Source organism: Haliaeetus albicilla, chromosome 13 (assembly GCF_947461875.1).
Source record: "Haliaeetus albicilla chromosome 13, bHalAlb1.1, whole genome shotgun sequence".
Classification (NCBI taxonomy): Eukaryota; Metazoa; Chordata; class Aves; order Accipitriformes; family Accipitridae; genus Haliaeetus; species Haliaeetus albicilla.
The window spans coordinates 39479292-39491613 of record NC_091495.1 but is presented as its reverse complement, the minus strand read 5'-3'; the positions used below and the strand labels follow the sequence as shown (position 1 = coordinate 39491613).

Genomic DNA, 12322 nt, shown 5'->3' with positions numbered 1-12322 from the left:
AGATGCCTTTCGGGGTTTGCATCCAGAGGTGTGGTGGAAGGTGCTGGATGGCTGCGCGGCTCTGCCAGCCTCCCCTGCCTGCACCACGGGCAGAGGACGGTCTCACCCCGCAGCCCCCGGCCGGCTTGTCCTCACTTGTCGGTAGCGACTCGCTTCCCATTCCCTCCTCGCAGCCCTGCAGGTCCTCAGCTAACCTCATATTTCCTCATTGCTAGGAAATGGCTAATTCCCCCCGGGCTGGTTTCAATGGCTGTGCAGATCCCTCGCCTTTGGCCTCTCACCAGTTTCTCCTTCGGTGGTTAAAGCAAAGCCCTGCAGCCCTCGGGAGCAGCGCTTTCCCAGGCTGCACAGCCTTTGGCTTCGGCTAGCCGGGAGGACATCCATCCCCTCGCACAGCATCCCGAGATGGATACCCCAATCCTGCCGGGTGCTGGATTCACGCCCTGCTCCGGCTTTCCAGCCTCTGTGCCGCGTTCGCACAAGGTAGAGCCCCTTCTCCGGCACCGCTGTTGGATGCGGCGGATTCGGACAGTCTCTGCCACGCTTTGGCGCTGGCTGTGCCACGAGGTCCTCTCCCATTAGGGAACCGCTCACATCTCCAGAGTTGTGTGTCATGGCACAGTTCTCAGAGTTGAAACGCAAACATCCATTTCCTCTTTTGTTTCTTGGTTTCAGGTTAAAAAAAAGCCTTTGTGGTGTCTCTCTGCAAACCCCTTGCTGGGGCTGCAGCACTGCCCGGTCGCTCTGGGGTTCCTGGCCGAGGCCACGATGCCGAGGTTCGTCCTTGTCCCATAACATCAGCCCTGGTTTTGCAGCCCCATCTCTGCCAGCTCCGTGCCTGATCTCTGCTAGTGGTCCTCTGGCTGGAAAGCCCGTCGTTCCCAGCGGTGCTGCTCCCTCGGGACTGCTTTCTGCTCTGGACCTACTATTTAGTTTTCCTGCTAATCACACTGTCTCCTTATCTCTGGGTCACACTGCGCCAGCTGCCACCGCTATTGTTCCGTTGCTGTGAGCTGGATAATAGCAGGAAAGACCTCCGGGTTTGCAAACCAAAACCTGTCTCGGACTTAGATGACCCAGAGGTTCCCGGCTCCCCAGTGCGTACGGCAGCGCACCCCTCGCCGCCGCAAGCCGAAGTCACCCACTGACCCCAGGCCCTGAGAGCAGCGGTAAATTGTGGGATGCTCTTTGGGCTGGCGCAGCGCAACCGGCACGTCCTTGGTGCCGCACCACCGGGGTGATGCGGGGAAGGGGACGGCGGCGGTGTGGGGACCGGGGAGCAGGGGGTGGGTGCAGGCAGAGCCTCCCCTGGCATCACCCTCCGCACCCGATGCTGCTGTGGGTGCTTCCCTGCCCTCCAGCCGGCTCCCAGTGCTGCCACCTTCAGGGACCAGCCCCGGCCACCCAGCACCCATTTTCCTGCGCAGGGTGCCCCGGGCTGCCGCGCTGCCCCAGGTTCAGCAGGGTGGGTTTGCAGCAGCTCCTGTCTGCTCCAAAGGGGCTTTTGGGCACCCCCTCCCCACCCCACCCCCCCAAGCTTTTCATACTGCTGCTGCACAGGGTGAGGCAGGGCTGATCTCTCTCTCTCTTGCCACAGGGGAAACTGAGGCAGGAAAGGGCCTCCCGCAGCCACCCACGGTGCTCCCGCAGTACCCCACTGCCTGGCTGGCCCCCCACCAACCCCCCCGGGGTTTGGCACATGGGGACCTGCCTTTTGGGACCGACCTGTTGGCAGCAAGACCCCAGGGCAGCAAGTTCTGCCCGTGAATCCCTTCCTCTCCGCCCCCCCCCACTGCCACCCCCCAGAGAGGAGGGAGGAGGGAGATGTCCGTCTCCTTTGCCATGCATATTTCAGTGCAAGTGTTTCTGAATATTTCCGGAGGAGGAGGGTGTGTAATTTTCACAGGCAAATCAGGAAAACCTAGGTGAGGCGGGTGACGGTGTTGTGGAAGGACGCAGGCCGTGCCGGGAGGGTGTTGGTCCGGGATCAGGAAGGCTGCCCAGCAGTTTCTCCTGGCTGGAGTTCTCCCAAGCCAGAGTTTGGCCTGAAATGAGGATTTCCCACGCCCAACAGCAGCGGAGAAAGTCTCTCCTCCTCCAGAAATTACAGATTACCCTGAATCCCATCCCTGCTGGTGCTGAGCATCTTCTCACATCCAAGGCCACGGGTTACCCAGAGAATAAATTGCTGCTGATGCAGCATCTGCCACATCTGGGCAGCTGGTGTTTGGCAGAGGGAGCTGACACCCCCAAAACACCGCATCCCGCCCGTGCAGCCTCACCACTTGCAAACAAAACACTTGCAGCCCTGAGAAACGACGGTGGCTTCATCAGATACTTCTGCGACACCCACCTCGTGGTTCGGGTGGCTGAAAGATTTGGGGTTTATTTGTTCCCCTTCTCCAAGCTGCCTGAGAAGAGCTCGTGTTGTCGTCCATCCAAGCAGCCGCCTACGCATATGGCCCCAGTACAGTCATGCCTGGGGGTAGGAGGTAGGTGACCTTTGAGGTCCCCACCAGCTACACTCTGTTTACGACTCTGTGACCTTACCAGCCCCAGATCTACATCTACAGCAAATCCAAGGGGCTGGGGAGGAAAGCCTCCATGTGCGTGCCTCAAGCTTCATGTCTGAGCATCCTCTGTAATCCAGGACCAGAGACATCACCACGCTGGGTCCCCAGAGCCCAAAAGCCACAGCCATGCACTGTGCAGAGGCTCCCGGAGCTCCCAAGACACTGAACTGCACAGCAGGATGGTGACGAGCATCTCATTGTGTCCCTCAGCCTCCAAGGCTCGGTTCTGTCCAAGCTCATCTCTCGGCTCAAGACCACCAGCAAGGTTTAGGCATGACTTTAATGGGGACGAGCATCCCATGTGCCTCGCCACAAGGCGTGAAAACCAGGCTCATGTTCTCCTCCCTATAAGTACATTTATGCTGTCATTAATTAGGTGAAAAAAAACTGAATAGTTCCCCTTTTAAAAGCCCCGGCGGTCCCCGGAGACCCTGTGTGCAGCGTGGCCTCTCGCCCCGGCTGTGGCACAGCCTGGTGCACCTGCAGGGCTCACGGCACATGAATCACCCGGAGGGCGGCAGAGCCTGGTCACAAGACCGAGAAGAGCGGGGAAAAATCACCCATCAGCTGACAGCACCCAGAGGGACACGGCCCCGAGCCCCCCAGGGTGCTGGTGGGGTTTTGGCACACCATGCACGGGGATGGGTGCATCACTCTCGGCATCGCATAGGGAGGACCAGGGGCTGGGGGGGGCAGCGGGAGCTTGGGGGGGTCTCGGCACTGGCACGGGTGGCTGTGTTTGCTTCCTTGCTCAGGGGAAGCTGCCAGTACTTTCTTGGTGTGGGTCTTATGCAGACTGAACCCAGCTGGGACACTATTAAATAATGCCAGGGCTTGTCCCAACCTCTGCACAGGCGGGTGGGGAGAGATGAGGTGCAGGGGGTCGGAGACGGGTGCCAGGGGCAGAGGAGGTCGGGCTTACCCGTGCTGCCTGGGTGTCATGGCATTACTCTTCCCGTTATCTCTGGGGTTAACGAGGCAGTTGGTTCAGGGGCCAAGCTGGAGGCTCGGCCAGCTCTGCCTTCCTTGCTTTATTAACATGACGAGCTTTTGAAATGCAGGGGCAATGGTGTTGTGGGACACTCTGCATCAGCTTTGAGGAAGGGCCGGCAGCATTTCATGCACTTGGATCCATGCTGCGAAATCACTGATGCCAGCAATGATTATTTACATTACTGAAACACCCCGATCAGGTTGGGGTTCGCATGGCCTAAGAGACAGGCATGTGGGATGATCAAAATAAGTGAAAGCTGCTCAGCTGCAGCCTCCATCCGGACCGGACTGTAATTTAAAACCATTCAGAGCATCCCAGGTGAGATTTTTTATTTTTTTTTTTCTCCCTTTGGGTAAACTACTCCACTCAGGACGCTCCGACCCATTAAGCTGAGCTGTAACTAAGCCAGTCCAACCCCCACGCGGCTGTTTTCATGCCAGTCTAAGGCCGCCTCGGTTTATTTTGGCTTAAGGCCGTTCCCCATCAATTGGCATCAAACCACTATTAGTAACTGAGACGGTGTCTGTGCGGGATTAGGCCGTTCTCACAGGCTGGGTTTAGCGGCGTGCCTCCCTCCTAGCCCAGCTCCTTGTGTAAACCAGGCCCTTATGACTCAGGAGCTTTGAATCGAGCTTAAACCCTGCCGCGAGGGGCTGGGGTGTTATCTCTGCACCCACAGCCCCAGCTGCCCAGGTTCGGCGGGGGGACGGCTGCGTTCCCAGCGGGGAGCAGGTGCCGATTGGGGAGAGTGAGGTGGGGTACGGGTTCACGTTCACACGCCCGTGGCACCGTCACTCCTCCGCCCACGGCGCAGGGGGCAGATACACACCCGGGTCAGCAGGAGCCAAAAGTGGGACTGGGCAGCCTGGCATCCGTGGGGATGCCGGGTTGATCTGTCGTGGGGTGAGGAGCCGGACCAGTGCCTTCTTGCTCCGGCACAGCAATTCCCAACGCAAGCCTCGCCGGTGCCTGCCAGTAAGGCCGAGCAAACCCTCACCCCCTCCAGTATAAAGTCTGGAGGAACTGGAGAGAAGCGGTGGTGGTGATGTTGTTGGTTGATGGTTGAGGAGGGGCAGCTCATGGGGTTTTTTTTTTTTGGGGGGGGGGGGCTGCTCTGATCTGGGTGCCCGTGGGAGCCGGTCACGCAGCGGTGGGGTGTGTGGGGTGGGAAACCCGCAGCATCCCCAACCCCGCCGCTGCAGCCGGGCTCCCTCCACCCGTGGGAATGCTCTGATGGAGGGAAAAAAAACCCCAAAAAACAACAAACGGGTGGGAAGACAGGTGGGGGGGAAGGCAGTGGGGTCCCCCATCGTCCTCCTCCTCCTCCTCCTCCTCTTCCTCGCCCCGCCGCCCGGCGCTGCGCACCCGCCCCGCACCTCCCCAGCGCCGGGGGCACCGGAACCGGCCGCCAAAGAAGGCAGCGGAGGCGGGGCCGGATCCAGACCTTGTATGGTTCTTCCCCTCGGCTGCCCGCCCGCCGCCGTCCCGCTTTCCCCCCCCTCGTCACCCGCCGCCGCCTCCCGCACCCACCACCCACCCCCCGCAGCCGCTTCTGCAGCCGCGGTCCCCCGGGTGGGGGGGGTGGGTTTGAGTTCCAAGGTGGGGGGGTGGTAAAAGAAGGGGGGGGGTGTGCAAAGGATGGGGGGGTAAGGGTGGAAGGGGGCTGCGAGGGATGGGGGGGTGTTTGCGAAGGATGGAGGGGGCTTCCGATGAAAGCGGGCTGCTGAGATGGATGGGTGACGATGCAATGGGTGGGGGGGGCTGCAGTGGATGGGGGGAGCTGGAGTGGATAGAGCACACGGGTCACCCCCCCACACCCCCCCCCCACTCACAAAGAGACCACCGTGGGGTCTCACTGACCCCCATTCCCAGTACATGCTTTCCCCCCACCACCCCCTGCACCGCAGCATCCCCCCCCAAACCGAGAGGCTGCTGGCACCGCAGGGCCAAAATCCCCGGGCCTCCCAGTACCGGCACCCTCCTCCCCAGTGCCTCCCCCCACCCCACCCCGGACTCCCCCCCCTCCCGCAGCCGGCAGCCAGTGCCCGGTCCCCTCCAGCTGCAGCACTCCCGTAGCACGGATTTCACTCCCATTGCAAAGCCGGCCCTGCAGGAATTGGGTAAGTGGAGCTATTGCAACACAGCATTTTTCCATACATTTGCTATATAACTCGGAGGGTTTTAAAGATAGCATCAGTTGGCACACTTAGCACGAAACCACCTAATTACTGACGCCTTGGAAGTGCCAAACTTTTAAAGGGGGGAGGTGAGGTTAAAATCACAGGCGACCAACAAGTGTTACCTGTTTTAAAGTATTCAAAGCACTGTTCTCCATGGGACCCGGGCCGTGGGGAGGGGGCCAGCTCGGTGCGGAGCTAGCTAGGGAAGGAATTTTAGGCTTCTGCCGCTCCAGAGCCTTCCCCGCTGACCCCCCTCCTTCCCACCAAAGTGCCCAAACTCCTGTTTGCCCCGCACATCTCCCATCCCGCTTCTCCTGGGTTGCGGGATGGGGTTTGTGGCCGGTTTCTCCCCCCCCCCCCCGCTCTCCAGGGAACGGAGGAGTGTGTGCGTGGGGGTAAAATCTCCAGGTAAGGGCCTGTCTCTGAGCATCCCCGGGGGAGGACGCGGGGACAGGCACGGCACGGGTGGGCTGCCCCCGCTTCTTCCCGGGCCGGCGGGGGGGAGCCGCCGCCGCCGCCACCTGCCCTCCGCGGGTGGGATGGCATGGCTGGGCGGGTGGGCCGTGACTGCGGAGGGGGGAGACCCCCGCAAGGTGCCCGGTGCGGGATGCCCGGTGCAGGGTGCCCGATTCCCGGTGCGGGATGCCCCGGTGCAGGATACCCGGTGGCCGGTTCCCGGTGCAGGGTGCCCGGTTCCCTGTGCGGGATGCCCCGATGCAAGGGTGCCCCGGTGCAGGGTGCCCGTTTCCCGGTGCAGGGTGCCCGGTGCCCGGTTCCCGGTGCCCGGTTCCCGGTGCCGCTCTCCCCGTTGCCCGTCCCCGCGCGCGGCCGGCCCCGCTTCCTGCTTTCTAATGTTCCATTGTGCGGAGCTTCCATTGTGACGTCTCGGCCTCGGCTCGGCTTTGTCTGTCCATATATGGGCAGCTACGTCACGGAGCGCTCCCGCCGCCCGGATAAATGGGCTGCGGAGTCCCCGGCGGAGCAGTCGGGCGGCAGCGAGGGAACCTGCGAGCGGAGCCGAGCGCGGGAGGGAGCGGGGACGGGGACGGGGACGGGGACGGGGACGGGGAGCGGGAGCGAGCGAACGAACGAGAGGAGGGGTTAAATCCTCCCACCCGCTTCTACAACCACATCTGCCAGCCAGATCGCCCCCTCCCCCTCGAGGAAACACCACCAGGGACCCACGGAGGACCGCACCCCCCCCCCCCCCACTCCCCGCACCCCCTCCTCCGCGGCCACCCCCGGCTCCCCCCCCTCCTCCTCCTCGCCGCCCCCCTCCCTCCCCCCCCCCGCCCCCGCCCCAACTTTTTCTCTTGCATGATTTCCCTCGCACGGATTTGCCACTCGGATGTTGTTTCCTCGGGAGCTGAGCTCGGAGCCACGTTGAACCAGCCTTTTCCTCCAGTGCTATGACAGGCAAACTACTGGAGAAGCTGCCGGGGACCATGAACACTTTGATGAACCAATTGCCTGACAATCTGTACCCAGAGGAGATCCCCAACTCTTTGAATATCTTCTCCAGCAGCAGCGACTCGGTGGCTCACTACAACCAGATGGCTGCAGGTAAGGTTGGGGGGGGGGGGTTGGTGGTGGGAGGAAAATGGGGAGAAGGGGAGGAGGTGGGGGGGGGAGCCGGTGGGGCGAGGAGGAGGACGCTGTGGGTAGGGTGTCATGGAGCCTCGGAGGGAAGGGAAGAGCTGGGGCTGGGGAGCGTCCCCCCCCCCGCACCCACCCACCCCTTTCCTCGCCGTGTCTCCGCGCGATCGCTGCAGGGCTCCGCCGAGCGCTGCTGCCGAGCCGCCGCCGCCGCAGGTACGGGGAGGGCGGCCGAGCTCCGTGGGGAAGGAGGAACACGGAGAGGGAGGGGAGGGAAGGGGGGGGGGGGTGTCGGAAAACGGCCGGGCCCCCCGTAGCACGGAGGGGCCACCCGCCCGCCCGCCCCCGCCGGGATCCGCGGGGGTGCGGAGGCACCGCGGACGCGTGTGGCCGTGGCAGCCGCCCGCCCCCCCCCCCCCCCCAGCAAAACCCCGCAGCGGCGGCGGCGTGGGCTCCCCGGGACGCGGCGCCGACTTTCCCGGAGCGCCGGGCTTATGATGGGGGGGGGGGGGACGACACACGGAGGAACGGGGGACACGGGACACACACACGGGGGGCACAGGTGAGCGCGGGGGGGGGGGGCTCCCCGCGTGTCCCCGCTCCCACCCGGAGCTTTGCCGGGCTAAACCCACCCACCCCCCCAACCCCCCCTTCCCTCCCCGTTTCTCCTCGCCGGGGCTCGGCGCAGGGAAGGCGGCGAGTCGGTAACGGCGTCGGCGGCCGCAGCCGGCTCCGCGGAGTGCCCAGCGCTGCCGGGGGCTGGACGGGGAGGAAGCCTACCTGTAGCCGCAGGTACCTCCTTCCCCCGGCCCCACCTGCGGGGCGGCGGTGGTGTGTCTCCCGTGTCCCCCCTCCCCTCTCCCTCCCCACCCGGGGCAGCCCGGGGGCCGCTTCCCGCGGGGGCGGCAGCCCGGCCCCCCGTGGCCGGGACCCTCGGCAGCCAGCGCCGCAGTACGCGGGGAGCGGAGTTTGGGGGCTGTGGAAGAAGCGAGGGATAGGAGGGAGCGGGGCGGGGGGGGGGTCCGGAGCATCCCCGGTGCATCCCCGGTGGCCCCCCCCTCGCCCTCCCCGGGGCGGCGCGGCCCTCCCGGCTCACCCTGCCCCGCTTCTCTGGCTCTTTGCAGATAATGTTATGGACATTGGCTTAGCGAACGAAAAGGCCGGTCAGGAACTGTCCTCTTATTCGGGGACTTTTCAACCCGCCCCGGGCAACAAGACTGTCACCTACCTGGGGAAATTCGCTTTCGACTCGCCCTCCAACTGGTGCCAGGACAACATCATCAGCCTGATGAGCGCGGGCATCCTGGGGGTACCGCCGTCCTCGGGCGCGCTCACCAGCACGCAGAGCTCAGCGGGCAGCATGGGGCCGCCGCAGGGCGAGGTGGACCAGATGTACCCCGCGCTGCCGCCCTACTCCTCCTGCAGTGACCTCTACCCGGAGCCTGTCTCCTTCCACGACCCCCAGAGCAACCCCGGCCTCACCTACTCCCCCCAGGATTACCAGGCGGCCAAGCCCGCCTTGGACAGCAACCTCTTCCCCATGATCCCAGACTATAACCTCTACCACCACCCCAACGACATGGGCACCATCACGGAGCACAAACCCTTCCAGAGCTTGGACCCCATCCGCGTCAACCCGCCCCCCATCACCCCGCTGGAGACCATCAAGGCCTTCAAGGACAAGCAGATCCACCCGGGTTTCGGGGGGCTGCCGCAGCCGCCCCTCACCCTCAAGCCCATCCGACCCCGCAAGTATCCCAACCGGCCCAGCAAGACGCCGCTCCACGAGCGGCCCCACGCCTGCCCCGCCGAGGGTTGCGACCGTCGCTTCTCCCGCTCCGACGAGCTCACCCGCCACCTCCGCATCCACACGGGCCACAAGCCCTTCCAGTGCCGCATCTGCATGCGGAGCTTCAGCCGCAGCGACCACCTCACCACCCACATCCGCACCCACACCGGCGAGAAACCCTTCGCCTGCGAGTTCTGCGGCCGCAAGTTCGCCCGCTCCGACGAGCGCAAGCGGCACGCCAAGATCCACCTCAAGCAGAAGGAGAAGAAGGCCGAGAAGGGTTCGGCCGGGCAGCCCCCCGCCGCGCCCCCCGCCGCCGCCGCCGCCGCCACCTCGCCCCCCGTCGCCCTCGCCCCCGCTGTCACCACGTGCGCTTGAGGGACCGCGGGGGGCGGCGCGGTGACACCCCCTCTCCTCCCTTGCCCTCCGCACCGCATGGCTCCCCGGAGGGGGGGGACCCTGGGGTAGCCTCACCCCCCCCCCACCCGGGTTCAGGATACCGGGAGCTTCGCTGCACGGGTCCACTCTGCCCGCACCTGGATTGACCAGCTCCAGGCTGCCCGCACCCAGATCCTGCCTGCGCTTGGATCGACGGCACCCGCATCACCTGGATCCAGGCTGCCCACACCCGGATTGCCCGCGCCCGGATTGCCCGCACCCGGATTGCCCGCACCCAGGCTGCCCGCACCGGGATTGCCCACACCCGGATTGCCCACACCCGGATTGCCCACACCCGGATTGCCCGCACACGGGCTGCCTGCACCCGGGCTGCCCGCACCCGGATTGCCCGCACTGCCCGGATCCCGGCTGCCTGTACCCGCACTGCCCGGACCTGCGCTGCCCGGGTCCTGGGTGCCCGCACCCTTCCTTACCCGGACCCGGCTCCCTGCTGCCTGCACCCGGATTACTCCCGCATTGCCCGGATCCCGGTTGCCCGGATCCCGGATTGCCCAGACCCGGATTACCCGGATCCGGCTCTCCCGGCTCCAGTTTGCCCGGATCCCGCATCTCCCCGGTCCAGTTTGCCCGCACCCAGTTTGGCCAGGATCGGGGCTTGTCCGGGTTACAGATCCCCGGGATCCCGGTTGATCTGGATCCCAGCTAACCGGATCCGACCCAAAAGGCTGAGTTGCTCAGGATCGGACCCTCCTGGATCCCACCCACCCGCTTTCCCAAGGGCTTGGGCTGCTCAGGATCGGGCCCTCCTGGATCCCACCCGCCCGGTTCCCTAAGGAACTGGGTTCGCCTGGATCCCGTCCCTCCGGGTGGGGATGGAGGGATGGAGCCGATCCGGCTCCTCTCTGCCTCGCTGGGCCTGGATCCGACCCCCTGTGCCTCCCCCCCTATAGTTTCCCTCCTCCCCCCCCCAAGCACCGGTTCCCCACGGCGGAGGTAAGCGGGCTCGGGCCCCCCCAGGCCGGGCTGGCGGGGCAAGGGGAGGGGGGGGCGGCTCTGCGGGTCCCCCGTAACTTCGGGGGGCGGCGGCGGGGAGCGATGTCCCGGCAGCAGCTTTTGGGTTTGTTGTTTTTTTTTTTTTCTTTTTCTTTTCTTTTTTTTTTTTTTTTTTCCAGCAGAAGGGAAATTCTTTACAGAAATGCAGAAAAAAACCCAGTATTTTGCTGAATACTTTTTATAATGTGAGATATTTTTATTTTATTTGGTCACTTTAAAACAACCAACCAACTACGGAGGAGAAAAATCAATTAGTCCTCTATTTTATTTTTTTTTTTTCTTTCTCCTTCTGGTATGTGCATGTCATTGCATGACTGCTCTGATTTTTTTCTTCTTTTGTTTTAATAAAACTGTGCTCAGACATTTAAGCTAAACTAAGCAAAAATAATAATGACTTAAAAAAAAATCTTTGTTGCCAAAAGGTCGTGCTATCCAGGTTTGATGTCTGCATGTGAAAAAAAACATTAAAAACGTACAAAAAATAAAGAGAAGAGAAAGAATGCAGTCTAATTTATGTGAACCGAAAGGAACAAAAAAAACCACAATCAGGTTTAACCACACAAACCTAAGGGAATGATATTTTTTGAAAGACTTTTGTATAAAGTTGAGTACTTAGAGAAAAAAAAAATCATACCAGATGTAATATATTTTGTGGATGTTTTTATTTCTTGGATTTATAGTACCTTATACTAAGGTTAAAAAAAATTATGCTTGATATTGTGAAAAGGTGATAATTTTCACACACATTTCATTTGCTCATTTGTCATGTTGTAATGCAAATATGATAGTTAATGCATACAGCATTTTTAAGGGAAAAAATCAGAAATATTGAACTGATGTATTGTTGTACCATTTGCACTGTGAGCAAATGCTAATGCAGTAAATATATTGTGTTTGCTGACAATCAAAATCTGTAGTAAATATCTTTATTTTATCTTGCTTAAAAAAGATCTATATTGGTTTGGAAAAAAAAAGAACTCTCTAATATGTAAGGGGGATGTTAAAATGGCTTGAAATGTGTAGGACGGTGGGCGCTGTGCCTCTTTATGAGCGTCTTTGAAACCTGTTTGTACATTTTTTTCTAGTGTTGTATTTTCTGAAAAAAAATTTTTTTTTTTTTTTGGTATGACTTTTTTAAAAATAACCCAACCTTTTCTCAGCCCCCCCTCTCCTTCAGTTCTGTTCGCAGGACGGCGTGGCGAGACCAGCTGGCCAGGACGCTGGGTGACCCCGAAGGCGACCGGCTCCGTCCTCGCGTCCCCCCAATTTTCCCGGCCTCACTGGGACGGGGTGCACCCTGAAGTTCCCCCCAAAACCACCGCGTCCTTGGTTTGCCCTTGACCTTGCGTCTTATTTTTCCCCGCTCGTGCCGTCGCCGCCGCCTTGACCCCGTCACCATTTTGCCGGCGGCTTTTGCCGGGTCGCATCTGTCGGATAACGGTGGGTGAAAGAGGATCGTGCCGCTTCAGCCGGTAATGCCCCCGCGCCTTTCGCCGGCCAAATCGCCCCAGGTACAGAGCGGAGAGGGGATTTTTACCGGGCTGGGTCGCTTGGGTTAAAAATAACCCACTGGGTTTCAGAGCCAGCGCTTGTACGGGCACGAGGGACGGGTGGGAGAAGGAGCAGGACGAAGTGCTTGGAGATCTGGAGTGGGCGCACGGGTGGTGGCCTGTGATGGTTAAATCCTTCTCCAGTGATGGGGCTGGAGCCCTGGCTCTCCTGGAGCTGGGATGGTGCT

The 12322-nt window shown here is 61.6% G+C and overlaps 1 protein-coding gene across 3 annotated transcripts; it reads left to right on the top strand.

The window, feature by feature from the left end:
• Positions 1 to 5597: 5597 nt before the first annotated feature.
• On the top strand, positions 5598 to 11925 carry EGR3 (early growth response 3). Of its 3 annotated transcripts, none has more exons than XM_069801019.1 (3): positions 5598 to 5687; positions 7153 to 7310; positions 8468 to 11494. In XM_069801019.1, the coding sequence occupies exons 2-3, from the start codon at positions 7157 to 7159 to the stop codon at positions 9508 to 9510; spliced, it is 1197 nt and encodes a 398-aa protein (XP_069657120.1). In that variant the 5' UTR covers positions 5598 to 5687; positions 7153 to 7156; the 3' UTR covers positions 9511 to 11494. The 3 variants fall into 3 exon arrangements, 2 of the variants coding, with proteins under 2 accessions (XP_069657120.1, XP_069657122.1); XR_011327587.1 differs by lacking the exon at positions 5598 to 5687 and adding an exon at positions 11762 to 11925 and having other exon boundaries at positions 7025 to 7310; positions 8468 to 10524; XM_069801021.1 differs by lacking the exons at positions 5598 to 5687; positions 7153 to 7310 and adding an exon at positions 8008 to 8135.
• Positions 11926 to 12322: the final 397 nt, after the last annotated feature.